General features: G+C 43.9%; 1 protein-coding gene across 1 annotated transcript in view; it reads right to left on the bottom strand.

Annotated features, from left to right (window-relative positions):
- The window catches only part of ADAM19 (ADAM metallopeptidase domain 19), an 81,222-nt gene that overhangs the window by 47,344 nt on the left and 20,198 nt on the right, over positions 1–13,680 (bottom strand). Inside the window, exon 4 of the mRNA XM_042948327.1 lies at positions 1,340–1,418. Coding sequence (XP_042804261.1) covers positions 1,340–1,418 — 79 coding nt within the window. The remainder of the gene's footprint in view (positions 1–1,339; positions 1,419–13,680) is intronic.

The raw sequence follows: 13,680 nt of genomic DNA, 5'->3' as shown, positions 1-13,680 counted from the left end.
CTTTTACTGACTGATGGTGGCTGCCATGGCCTTTTGGACATCTACACTCTAACAGCGATATTTTAAAGATGAGCCATGCAGGAATCTAAGATTCCACGGGAAGCTGCCAGAGGAGCACTGAGGCAGAGGGACCTACCCTCTGGCCCTATACACCACACCTCCACATCTATATGCCACAAAAGTGTGTGATGTCCTGCCCCAAAGGCAGAAGACCACTGGTTCCATCTTCCCTTCTTCACCCCATCTCATCTGCACGGTCTGAGAAGGGTCACTCTAATCCAGAGTGTCTCACCTTGGGCACTGTTGACATTTGGGGCCAGATAATCCTCTGTTGTGGAGAGGCTGCCTTATGCACTGTAGGACACTTAGCAGGATCCCTGGCTTCTACCCACCAGATGCTGGTAGCGTCCACCTCCCAGTCATGACAGTCAAAAACTGGCTCCAGACATTGCCAAGTGTCCCCCAAGCCTTTGCTGGCCAAAATGGTCAAAGAAACAAATAGAATATTTTAGGGTAACTGCATCTGATTAAAATTGATATAAATCATCCCGAATCCTATTTTCTTTGCATTATGTGAGTTGCCCACATGTTAACAAAAGTTTAAATAAAAGAAACACTTTAAACAAAATCACTCCCAGCTGAGAACCACTGATCTGACCCCATGAATATTAGCAGGTACCTCAGTAGGAAAAGCTAGCAGACCATGAAACGTGGACAATTCACTACCTTAAGTGCCCACCAGTGGGGTGTGGTGAAGCAGACTAAAATTCATCCTTCTGAGAAACCATTTGAAAGACCATTTTTTAAGTGACAAATCTTTTTGCAAATAGCCAAACTCAAAAACACTTTTGAGGGGGAAAATATCCAATATGAAGATGGCAGCAAAACAAGAAAATCTATGAAACCTAAAATCCCATTAAAAAAGGCAGACTACAAAACCTTATACATCCATATGGAAAAGTCTCAATTAAACATCTAATTAAGTGCAATGGCAGGATTACCAGTAAATCATTCCTTTTACTTAAACTTTTGTTAATATGTGGGTGATTAACATACAACAGAGAAAATGTATGCTTTGTAATGATTTATGCCAATTGTAGTCAGAGGCACTTACCCTAAAATATTCTGTTTGCCTGATCATTTTAGTCAGCAGAGGAGAGGGAGCCCTTATGAAACAACAAATTCACATTTTGCTTTTCCTGCTCATGCCCTGGGTCTGGGGTCAGGGCAAACAATCCCTCCAGAGGAGGGACTGTGCCCACCACATATCTCCTCACTTCCCGGGGGTGGCACGAGGACAGGCCAGCTGCTTGACAGATTCCTGCTGACCTGAACTCACCTCAGATTTCAGCATGGTGGTTTGAGCGTTGCCACTTGGAGTATAATGGGTTTCTGTGTAGGCTGGAGCAAAAAGGTACCTGCAAAGAATAAACATAGACATTTGTCTCTTTAGGTGTTGGCCTCCACCCTCCTGGAAACAGTGGCCAGTCATTCTAAATGACCCAGGAAGAACCACCCAAGCATCTCTGTGCAGAAGAAAATGAGCAGCCCTAAGGGCCTACGGAACAAAAAGAAAACCAGGAGGAAGTTTATTAATTTTGTTCTTAATGGGATCATCACTTAGTATGAACACAACCAGATGAAGGAGACAAAACGACAGCAGTGGTCGCAACTTTTTCTGGGTCCTGGGAATACACACAAGCAAACCCATATTAAAATTTCCCAGGGTCTTTGGACACTCTTTTGTACCTATAATTATGCCAGCACTGCATCCACCAACTTGCAGTATTGGCTCGCCAATTTTTCTTCATGGGAATCCTTCCTTCCTGTTGCATGTTCTGCTGAGACTGCCAATCAAGGTGTCCTACCTGGCCCTGGCCAAGAGTGGCCCATGTTCCAAGCTAAGCCAATGGAGTGATGTTGCAAAAACCAAACAGATGGAAGCAATTCATCTGTTCCTTTGTTCCTGCTGCCTCGATTCCCAGAGTTGCCTTTGTCTGCCTTTGCTGAGACCTAGTGGTTCAGATGTCCTGAGACCTGGTAGTTCTGTGTTACCCTTACAACAAATTCTTATTTTCTTTTCTTTTCTAAAACTTCACATTGGTTTCTCTCTTGCCACAGACCCCTTGAAGCTGAAGTTAAGAATCCCTCATCAAAGGCAAGGCAACACCAAACAAGGTTCTTAGCATTTCTCTAAAAGTTAAAAGAAAAATAAAAGAGCCAAATGGACATTTCAACTAGCTCAGCCACATTAAAAGCAAAATGCATCTTGAAGTCTAAGGGCAAAAAGGTGTCTCATGGAAGAGAAATTGAAGTCTAACAAAACAAGAATTAAGAGGATCTAGATGTACTAACATGGAAAAAAGTGTTTAAAAATGGAGTTAGATCAAAACAATATATTTCAGGAAAATACACATTTTAAAAATCCCTCCTAATGAAAAACTGATAACAATACACACAAGTGTAGGCATTGAGAACACATGGAGAAGCAAATGCCCATTGTTAATGGTGGTTATCTCAGGGCATTGCAGATGTTCACAATCTAAGTTGCATATTTCTAAAAACTGGTTGATTTTTTTTAAAAATAATTATTTATTTTGAAACCTGAAAACCTAATTTGAAACTGCTTTTAAGAAGAAGGAAGTACAGACTGAGGCCAGCACAGAGAGCCAAAGGAATGTGCAGAGACAACCCTGGTTTTGGAAGAGGGGACATTTCCCAGCAAGACGAGGTCCGTTGAAGAGGGTCTCCAGAGTCACTTCTGGCTGTAAGTTCTGGGACTCCTGACTGAGATTCCTCTCCACTCCCAGAGTGCAGCCAGAAGGCAAATGTCACAAGAACTGTCTCTTCTACTACATCAAGCCCTTCAACATCAAGGCTTGGACAAGAAGAAAAGAAACCCAACAGAAAAATGTAAAAATAAAGCGAAGTACAAAACCCAGCTTGTGTAGAGAAACTCTCATTCACATGAAAACTCTGGGTCTGTAGCTCACTTGGCAGGGTCTGTCTCCCAGCCCTATGTCTTTCTCCTTAGCACCTAATAAGCCAAGGATCCAAGGAAGGAGTCACCCATTTGTCTGCGGGAGATAAACCATAGGTCCCAGGAGCACTGAGGCCAAGCTGTTTAGTGCACCAGTACATACCAGTGCTTAACATTTATTTAATGAAAGAATGACTTAACTAGTAATTGAATGAATGAGTTGTTTTCAGCATTAGGAGCTTGGAGCATGGTCTGGAGTCTGAGAGAATGAAGTTTACATTCCAGCTCTGACATCTACTGTCTCCATGGCCATGAGTGAGTTACTTTACCTCTCTGAACCTTTGTTTCCTCTCCTGCAAATATGAGGATAATATGCCTACTTGATAGGGCTATATTAAGAGTATCATAACAAAATGCACAAAAAGGGCTTAACACCAGGCCTGGCATAGAGTAAGCTCTGTAAAGGTCAGCAATTATCATTATTGCTTTCACCAGGGATTATGATGGAAGAACCCAGAAAAACTGATATAATCTACCCATTTTCCCCTAACTCTCCCCAGCCATTAATGTTCCAGTTTATCACTTGAGAGAGATGAAAAGGCAATTAGCTTATTCTCGCAGGCCCACTCCCTAGATCTGCCTTCACAGATGGCATCATGGACAGCTAGAAAAGGGTTCAGAGTTTAATGGTCCGTTCCCAGTGCCAGTGGGGAGATGTGAATTTTCCCAGAGGAAATGCACCCCTGGTAAATACATTCTCAGCCTAGTCTGGGTCTCAGGGGGAAAAAAAAATCATTCATTCAGTGACATTAAGATGCTCCAAAGAGAACATTCCAGATTGAACCTCATAGGTGTCCACATTATGGTCAGTCCCCAGCCATACCTTCAGAAGGGTAAGCATCTTTCTGCAGCTTCTTATTCTGAGGATCTGACACCATTATCATAGGACTCCCAGAGCCTCAGGGTTGAAAGGGACTTTCGTAATCATTTAGCCAAACTCACTAAACTGTGGGCTCCCTAAGAGCAAGGGCACAAGTGCTTCATTCAGGGCTTCTCCCCAGCTCCCAGCACGTACCAGGCAGGCAGTACATGTTTATTCTGTGAGTAAGTGGGAGAAGGAATAAGCGAAGGAACGAATGAACAAATGAACCTTCTACCTAGCGTAGGAATCTGCCAGATGGCCCTTCAGGATTGGACATCTCCAGTGACAGGGAACTCATGAGACCACCCACTCCATTTTAGACTACATACAACAGTTAACATTCTTACAATGAACCAAAATCTATCTCTGTCACTGGCACCCACTGGCTTCATTCCGTCTTCTGAATCTACATGGAACAATCTGCTTCCTCTTCTACCTAACTGCCATTTCAAGACCAGCAGCATCAGCATCACCTAGGAATTCGTTAAAAATGCAGACTGCTGGACCCCAGCCCAAATGTACTGGGGCGGATAGAAACTCTGGGGTTAGGGCCCAACTATCCATTGTAATAACTCTCAGTGATTCTGATGCAGAACCACCGCCCTAGACCACAAGTCCTCAAAATATTTTTAAGGTAGGAGAACTTCAGAAACATCAAAGTGTCTCATTCTCCAAGCCCCTATCACCTTCCTGCCTCTACCACATCCTGGATCATTCTGAGTTTGAAAAAACCAGATAAGTTGCATCACAACAGTTCACACATATTGAAGTGTTAAACCATTTAACACACCTATGTACAACATGCCTATGAGGTAGGTCCTAATTGTTTCCCCGTTTTGTAATTGAGGACACTGGGAATTCAGACATTTAACTTGTCCAAGTTCTCATGGCATGATGTCAGGGCCAGGTTTCAGACCCAGGTCTGTTGGCCCTGACTATGCTTCTTAAGCACTTTTCTGCTCTGTCTCCCTTAGAAGGCAGAAGCATAAAAATAAAGCGCTTCCAAGAACCAGCAGTCCAAACCACAATTTGATGGTAATGATAGTTGCCTTGCAGACACACGGGATGTCACAAAAATGTCATGAACTGTTAGATGCGAATATATGCAAGAAAAATATAGTAAGCAAAGCACATGGCAGGAGAAAGGGGATGGGTATGTTAAGAACTTCAGGGCTAGTTTTTTGAAACAACAACCTTTTCTCCAAATAGGGTTACAGATGTTGGCCAGGAAGGTCTTTCTTTCTAGAAGCAAAAGGAAGGGTCATGTTTCATCACCACCATCTGTGCAATTCTACCGATAGACAAAACACAACTTCCAAATCCTCTCCATTGCCCCGAGCCAGGCCTATCTATGCCTGCGTGCCCATGGGGTGCCCTGGCAGTGTTCTCAGGACTCAGAGAGAGGGCCACAGGGCCACTGAGCAGCATGGCTTGGCCCACCCGCCCCTTCTTCAGCCACATCTTGTTCTCATCTCCTCCCTGACAAGGGGCTGGCTCAGCATATCAGCAGGAAGCCATCTCTCACCACTGGAGTGTATTAGGATTTTCAGGAAACAAGTTGTGAGTGATGTGAGTCCAGGAAGAGAGAAGGACTGTCCAAGATTTCCCACCCCACCCCCTCCTTTTACTGGCTTTGATGGAAAAGCAGTTTCTACAAAGTGTTCCCCCACCCCATACACACACCGTCCAGGCTCACAAGCCCACAAAGCAGGTAGACAGTATTCCTATACTAACAGCAGCTAGCACAGAAATGCTCACTGTGGGCAAAACCCAGGTCGCTCAGACCCCCATGTCCTCTACCAAAACCTGCATCTACTGAATCCCACCTGGGAAAATAAGCTTTTTCTCAAATACTAGACATAAGGCCGCTCTCCAGGGAAGGACAATAGAGCTGCCTGTGGTGGCCAGGGCCCTGTTTGTACGTGCAGCCAGACCCCAAAAGCACACTGCAGTCTGAAACAGCCCTGACCCACCTCTGCTAGAGCCTAGTGCCTTCAAAACCGGAACAATCCCTTTAAGGACTATTTACTATCAGACAAATTTCAAATGCCTCTCTAAACTTCAATCTCTAAAACTCCCTCTGGAAAGAGAAGCAGCCGGGCTAAAACAAATTTGCAAAACGTCTCTGAGTTCAGTCCTCCTTCCTCTGCTTCAGATAAGCACGTGGTGAAGATAAAGTGATAATAATTTCCAAACTACCTTGAAAAACAACCAATGCAGCCATGCTCAGTATAAGTAAACGTTACTTAGCTCATGCCACAGTGGCTATTTTTACTGACACCTCCTCCCCCAGATCTTGCTCCCTCTAGGTCCTTCAAGAAAGAGTATCCTAGCTCTTAAGCACCAGTGATGCTTGGGGAGGTATAGCCTTGCTGAGCCCTCTTATTTCCCCTGGAAGACCTTCACCATGCCCACCCATGCTGATGATCATGCAAGCCTCTGTCATTTCTCGCTCATATTCCCAATGCCGTAGCCATGGGACTTAGCCGAGTAACTGCACAACACCCGGAAACACTGAAAAAATATAAAATCTCAAGCCCCAGCCCAGCCCCAATGAGAATTATATTCTCTAGAGAAGGACTAAGAAATCTGTATTTTAAATAGTTTTTCCAGGTGATACTGGGATTTTCAGGTTCTGGGAATTCTCCTATTCCACTGGATCAATTTTAACATTTTAAATTCTTTTTCTCATTTCTAGCCTCCTAATCACCCTCCCAAACCTAAAGATGCACAGCACAGCACAGAAGAAAAGGCCAGGGCTCAGAAAGCTTCACTTCAAGTACCAGCTGCACTACTCTCTAGGTAACTGTTCTTTCAAACCCCAGAAATGAGGAAAAAGATGAGTATGTTTTTTTTTCAATTTCGTACAAGAGCACCATGGCGTGGCAGGCTCGGGGAGGCCAGGCTAAGGGTCTTCGGACTCTGTAGGGGGGAGATGTAGCTTTGAAAGACTATTTACAATTAATTAAGGCAGCTCTTGTACAAGTCTGTAAAATGAGATGTTAACTTGTAAAATGCTAATAAGATACAATAGAGGAAATGCAAATGATTTCCACCCAGTAGAAAAGATAACTCCAAACGTTATGGTTTCATCATCCCTAGGATGATATTAACCAGTTTTATGTCTAACTTAGCAATCTTATCTCAACATTCATTTTTTTCACTATTAAAAAAATACATACATACATATTTCCCTTATCCAACTTTTAAGCCAGTTATCATCTTGCTGGTTCCCCCATTAATACATTAATGAGATAAATCGAACTTTGACATGTGCTCACCAGTATTTGTATGAGAACTACTTCACTTGAGCCACCGAAACCTTTACCCTCCGTTTCCTAGACCACAAATAACAGAGTAATAATTACTACCTCACAGCATCACTGAAAGGACCAAATGAGAAACATACATTCAAACACTGATACTTCAAGTTCCGGTGAGCTTGGGCAAGTCAGTTAAACTCTCTGTGCCTGTTTTCTTATCTATAAAATGGGAAGAATTTTAGAATCTACTTCACAGGGCTGTTGTCAAATGCCTATGAAATTTTGTTAAGTAAAATCAACAAATGTGAAAGAACTCTTCTTAAAGTATACCGTTTTGTGTTCTACAATTCACTGTTATAATTTTCTCTGGGAACAGCTATGTGCACATGTGGCAAAATCTTGATAATTGGTAAATCCAGATAATGAGTATCTGAGGGTTCATAATACTCTTTTCGGGTATTAATATTTTTTAACTAGCAAGGGGACATTATGCCAGTTACAAGCTACTTGGCCTTAGTCTCCCTTTCTACCAAATGGAAATAGTGATGCCCAGGACAGGCAGACACTGGAAGGGTTTCTGAAAAGCAGAGAGTGCTATTCTAATGTAATAGCCTATGTTTACCCATATTTGGGACAAAATAACAAACTCAGTAAGTATTGTTTTGTTTTCTTTTGTTTTCGAAGAAGGAGAAAGTAAAGGGGAGAAGAGACAGCTGTCTCAGAACCAAGATTTCTAAACCAGTGCTCATTCCACCTCTGACTCCAAAGGAATGGAAACAAACCAACATGCCAAAGGCACGGCCCTAAAGCCAAATAAGGATTGACAAGTCCAGGGGCCCACAGGCAGAGGCATTCCTTTTTGAGGGAACAGAAAGGCCAAGGAAGGAGGGACTTTAAACATCATTCCTAATCTAAAGAGTGGGGATCCCCTCCTACCCCAAGGACTTTCTTGAACAAGTATCATTACTGCCAGAGGACCAGCTCCAGAAGCAACACTTTGAAGCAAGATGGCGCTACCCATAATCCTGGCAAAAAGCCAAAGCTACATGGCATGTTTTCTTTAGCCTTTTATTAAGGAAGTTTCCCAACAATGCATTAAATCAACACTCTTTTTCACCAACCACTTCCCATTACATCTTCTCCCAGTCCCTATAAGACCTGGCATCCTTCCCACCAGCTCCTGGTTCTATGTTTTGCTTTTATATACCAAAGGATGTTTGGATGAGCACTGTTTACTCCTTTGACCAGCAGGGTATTTCTTTAATCCTCTCCATGCCTCCCTCTTGGCTAACTCCACAAAAACGAGTAACTTCTCTGTGCAAACATGGCTGATTTCTTGAGATCAGGGAGCTTAAGTGTTAGAGACCTGAGATAAGGGACCTCAAAATGTGTCACCCAAGAGTCTAGAGATTTGTTCTACAGTGTCCTGAAGAGCCTGTTATGAGTATTTATTGGAGCTGGATAAGAATAGTTAAAAGAAATGGGGTACTATCTCTACCACTTCTCAGAAAATTTTTAAAAATGAAAACATTACCTGATAGCAGTCTCTCTGGCAACCAGATTTTGATAAACAACCACAGTGTTTGTTTAACAGATCAACCTGAAGGGAAGGGCCAAAACAAGAGGTACCAGGCATATTTCAGAGATCTACTTGGTGAATAAGACAAAGGGGAAGGGAAGAAAAGGAACCTCTAAGATCACTGGGCCTACAAAAATATGTTAGGAAAGAGGACCATTTCATTTTTCCTATGAAAAAAAACATACAAACAAAAAGCAGGTGGGTGAAGACAAGAAACCAACCCACCTTAAATGTGGGTGCTTCGTCCCTTTTAGACTCTGATTAAATATCCCAATAACTCTGCCCCAGGTTTTTTAACATCCTAAAGCACAAATCACAGCTATGACGCAGTCAAGAAGGTCGGATGTTGGCGAGCCCTTCTAGATCGTAATGGACAACAACTGTCCCAGCCTCTAGCATCTTTGCCACCTTCTTGGAGTAAGATTGCCCTGATTTGCATTCAGACAAATGCTCCCCTGTCCCTGCATACTGACTGTGGGCACCTGGAGTCAGTAGTGACAAGCCAAGACAATCAAATCTCATTTCGCCAAATTCCATGATGGGTGACATCTGGTGAAAATGGCTGGAGCAGAGTCACCCCAGTGGTGGCACCTGAAAAGACTAACTATGAATTCCTAAATCCTTCCTGTTCAAGCCCTAGTTCTTCAGCTGTTTTTTTTTTTGTTTTGTTTTCCCCAACACATTCTATCTGTTGTCCCATATCCTTCCGTAAAGTTTTTTTTTTTTGGGGGGGGGGCAGGGGGGGAGATCAGTATACAAATTGCAGAGTTGACTGCAACAAAAGAATCTTTTTATGCCACCCTATCTGTCTAATGCTTCTCCTCAATCCACTTTTTTTAAGTTTATTTATTTTTGAGAGAGAGAGACAGGTAGAGCGTGAGTGGGGGAGGGGCAGAGAGAGAGGGAGACACAGAATGTCAAGCAGGCTCCAAGCTCTGAGCTGTCAGCACAGAGCCTGATGTAGGGCTCAAACCCACAAACTGTGAGATCATGGCCTGAGTCAAAGACAGACGCTTAACCGACTGAGCCACCCAGGCACACCAACCCTTGATCCACTTTTATATTTTTTTAATGTTTATGTATTTATTTTGAGGGGAAGGTGGAGGAGGGGCAGAGAGAGAAAGAGAGTATCCCAAGCAGGCTCCACACTGTCAGTGCAGAGCCCGACATGGGTCTCGATCTCACAAACCATGAGATCATGACCTGAGCCAAAATCAAGAGTCAGACACTTAACTGACTGAGCCACCCAGAAGCCCCTCAATCCACTTTTATAGATGAAAAATTTGAAAAAGAGCAAAAGCAACTTACCCAACATCACATAGTTATATTTTGCTTCTAAACTCATCAGTCTAAATAAACAAAAATAAGCTAAATGTCAGTGGTAGATAATCCAAGAGTTAGGCCATCCAGATACTCCCAGAAGGCAGAGAGGAAGGATGTTCGTGTAATCTTGTCAATAACTGCTTATTAAGCAGCATCATATAGTACAAACTGTGGGGCACATGGCATCAGGGAGACCAAGTTCCTCCTGGCTTGAATCCATCATGTATTTGTTCTGGGTCCTCAGCCAAGCTGCAGTACCTCTTCTGAAGCTCAGGCTCTGCCTCTGCAAACCTGTTTACTCATTCCACAAATATTGACTGAGACCGTGGTGTGCCAGGCACTGTGCTAGGATGCTAAGGGAGTTGAGTGAGTGGCACAAGCACAGTTTTCCTGCCCTCCCCAGCACCTGCATCTCTATTATGAAGATCAGAGTAGGCTGAAGGGTGGCGGAATGTGCCAAGTAAGCATACAGATAATTTTGCACCAAAGGCAATTGAAAAGAAACAGATACAAAAAACATGCTCTCTGCCCTCTACCTATTTGCCTAAAATCAGGACAAAAATTTTCAAAGGCGTCCCTCCTCCCCTCTCTACCAGGAAGGACAAAAGTTAATCACCGGAGACAACTTCAGACCCTATCCACCTGGTGAAGGCACCAGAGGAATCTACACAACAACTTTTACTGACTAGCTTTTGTCTCCCATTAGTTTGCCATATATTACCTTCCCACAGCTTGCCATCTTTGGAAGTGTAACTGTTTTCCTCTGTCCTGTCATTTCTCTACAAATTTATTGTTCTTTGGGAAAGATGCTACATAAGCCTGAATTCTAACTCTTTGAGTTACTCCTCATTTTTCCCTGGCTATCTCTTATGTATACATGTTAATAAACTTCTGTCTGTTTTCCTCTTGTTAATCTGCCTTTGTTTACAGGGTTCCCAGCTGAGAACTTAGAAAGGTAGAGGGTAAATTATTTTTCCTCCCCTACAAGGTCAGCTGTGAAAGCACTTTGCAAACCAGGCCACACAGAAGGCGGGTATGACCATCTGGTCCCAGGAGGCCAAATCACTGTTAAACAGCCCATCTTCCTTCCTTCCTAGAACTTTTGCAAACCAGTCAGGCAACAACTAGCAAGTACCCGTAACAAGCTGCTTACATAGCTATGGAGGAAGGGTGCATCAGTATTTAGGTGTGTGTGTGCATATGTGTGAGTGTGTGTGTGTGTGTGTGTGTGTGTGTGTGTGTGTGTTGAGGACAAACAGGAAGAATGGCGTAGAGAATAGGAACTAAGGGTCCTTACTCAACATTGCTGATCTCCTTTTCCCCAGCCATATTCCTATCACCGCATAACTGAAAGGCTTGCTTAATCTTTGCACTCTTACCCAAGCCCCATATTTAGCATCAAGAAGTCAGGAGATAAAGTGCTTCTAGCATACCAGGAGCCTGATATCTTTCCCAACACTTAGATCACCTTTTTTCCCTAGCATTCCAGTCTCCCTTCAAAAGAATCCCTTCCTTTCTGTGTGACTTGCCTTTCCTTTCAGTGGAGGAGGGGGCTTGGAAAAAGAAACCATGCCTGATATAATGCAGCCATTATAGCCCCTTGGCCCATCTGGACTTCTCTCCAGGGAGGCTGATGCAAGAGGAGAAAATGTGGAGGCTGCCAGTTTTCCACAAATCTGTAACCTCAGGGGAGAGAGAAGAAAAGGGGGCAGTGGGGTACATGGGAGCTATGGAAGGGACTGGAAAAGAGCCATAAGTACAGAAGTCATAAAGACCCCATTTCTCCTGAAACTGGCTAAGAAAAGCCTAACCCAGCTCCACCCACTCAATGATATCATTGTTTTCAACAAAAGCTGGTTTGAGACCACCCCCCCCAACCCCCCCAGAGAGGCTCCGAGTGAGGCCTCAGCTGCTGGACCAGGCAGAAGGCTCACCAGTTCCTGGGAGATTAAGTACTTAGAATTGCAGATAAGGGGGGAAACCATGTAAAAGCCCAAATTACAAAGATAACCAGGGTAAGGACAGACTTTGCTTCTGCCCAGCCTTTTAGGGTCATGGAAAGAGAACAGGACACTACTTTACACTTGGATTTTATCAGTGAATCTCCACCATGATCCTGCCAAGTTGGTGCCTGGGGATTATTACCTTCATCTAATGAGAAAACTAAAGATTGAAAAAAGAAGTGACTTGTCTGAGGTCCTATTGCAAGCTAAGGACAAACCCAGGGGCCGGCAGCCCTGTCCCACTACCTACACATGCAGGAAACTCACATTGGTCTTTGACTCCATCCCCTTCCTCAGCGCTTAGTCTACCCACCTCCCAGTCTCCACGATTCCACCCTATAAACATGCCTGTAACGCATCCCCTTCTCTCCTTATCAGCTACTTCTTCCCTAAATTCAATCACCTTAATTTCTCACTCAGTTATAATAAAACTCTTGAATGGGTCTTAGTACCTCTCTGGTCTTGCCCCTTCCAACCCATCCTACACTTCAGTTGAAGTAGTCCTTGTCAAATGCATGTGGGAGGCTGTTACTATCTGGCTTTTAAAATATTCTTCCTCAGCTCCCCATTGCCCTAAAGATAAATGGCCAACCCCCTTAAGGAGCCTAAAAGGCTCTTCAAAGATTCACCCCTGCTTACCTAGCCAACTTCCTCTCTCACCATTTCCTCCTGCCCTCCTCCCTCTGCTATAACCACAAAGAACTTGTTTTCATCTCCACATGTTACTCTTACCTTCAGGACTTTGTTTCTTCTACCACTGCAGCTTGAATAGGCCATCTCTACCACCCTCCTCCTACTCCTTCCTTCCTTCCTTCACTTCCTCCCAGAAGCCTTCCCTTACCTCCAGTCCAGGGTAGGCTCCCCCTCCCCATGCTCCCACAGTAGCCTCTACGTCCTCCATTACAGCCCTACGTTGTTCCAGAAAAGTTTCATTCCCTGGCTCCTTCACTAAGCTCTAAGCCCCACCATGGCAGAGACTGTGCTTTGCCTGCCACTGCTCTCCAAGGAACACCCAGGACCTAGCCCAGTACCTGCCACGTGGTTGGCACTCGCAATATCTGTTGAATGAAAGAAGAGAAGGAAGGAAAGACAAGAAGTGAAGAGTTACCAATGAGTAGACCAGAGCTCAGGCCCAATACAATAGAGATTCCCATCAGTAAAGCCAGAGATTCAGGGTGCCTGGCTGGCTCAGTCAGTAGAACATGTGACTCTTGATCTCAGGGTCATGCGTTCAAGCCCCAAGCTGGGCATAGAGCCTACTTAAAAAAAAGAAAAAAGAAAAAAAAGCCAGGGATTCTCTGACCCAATGTCCACCTCCAGCTGAGTTTGAACAAGATCTATGATGTGCTCCAGGGTGCCCAAGAGCCTATTTATTTAGTATTCAAGGTGTCAGCTAAAGGTCTGTGTATGGCACTAAATTCTACATAGAGAAAGAGTAAGCTCATTTTCTTAAAATCAAAATATTTCCTGGGTGAAATGTAAACACAGTTTCATTCTCAGAACAGAACCAGTCCAGAGGCTCTAGTATTGACCTCCTCCTCCCTTAGATTTTTCCTGAGCTAGTCATGCAACAGGGCACAAACACAAAGGCTGTGGAGTGGAAACATCCT

Source organism: Panthera leo, chromosome A1 (assembly GCF_018350215.1).
Source record: "Panthera leo isolate Ple1 chromosome A1, P.leo_Ple1_pat1.1, whole genome shotgun sequence".
NCBI classification, from domain to species: domain Eukaryota; kingdom Metazoa; phylum Chordata; class Mammalia; order Carnivora; family Felidae; genus Panthera; species Panthera leo.
This window is presented reverse-complemented; position numbering and strand designations above follow the sequence as displayed.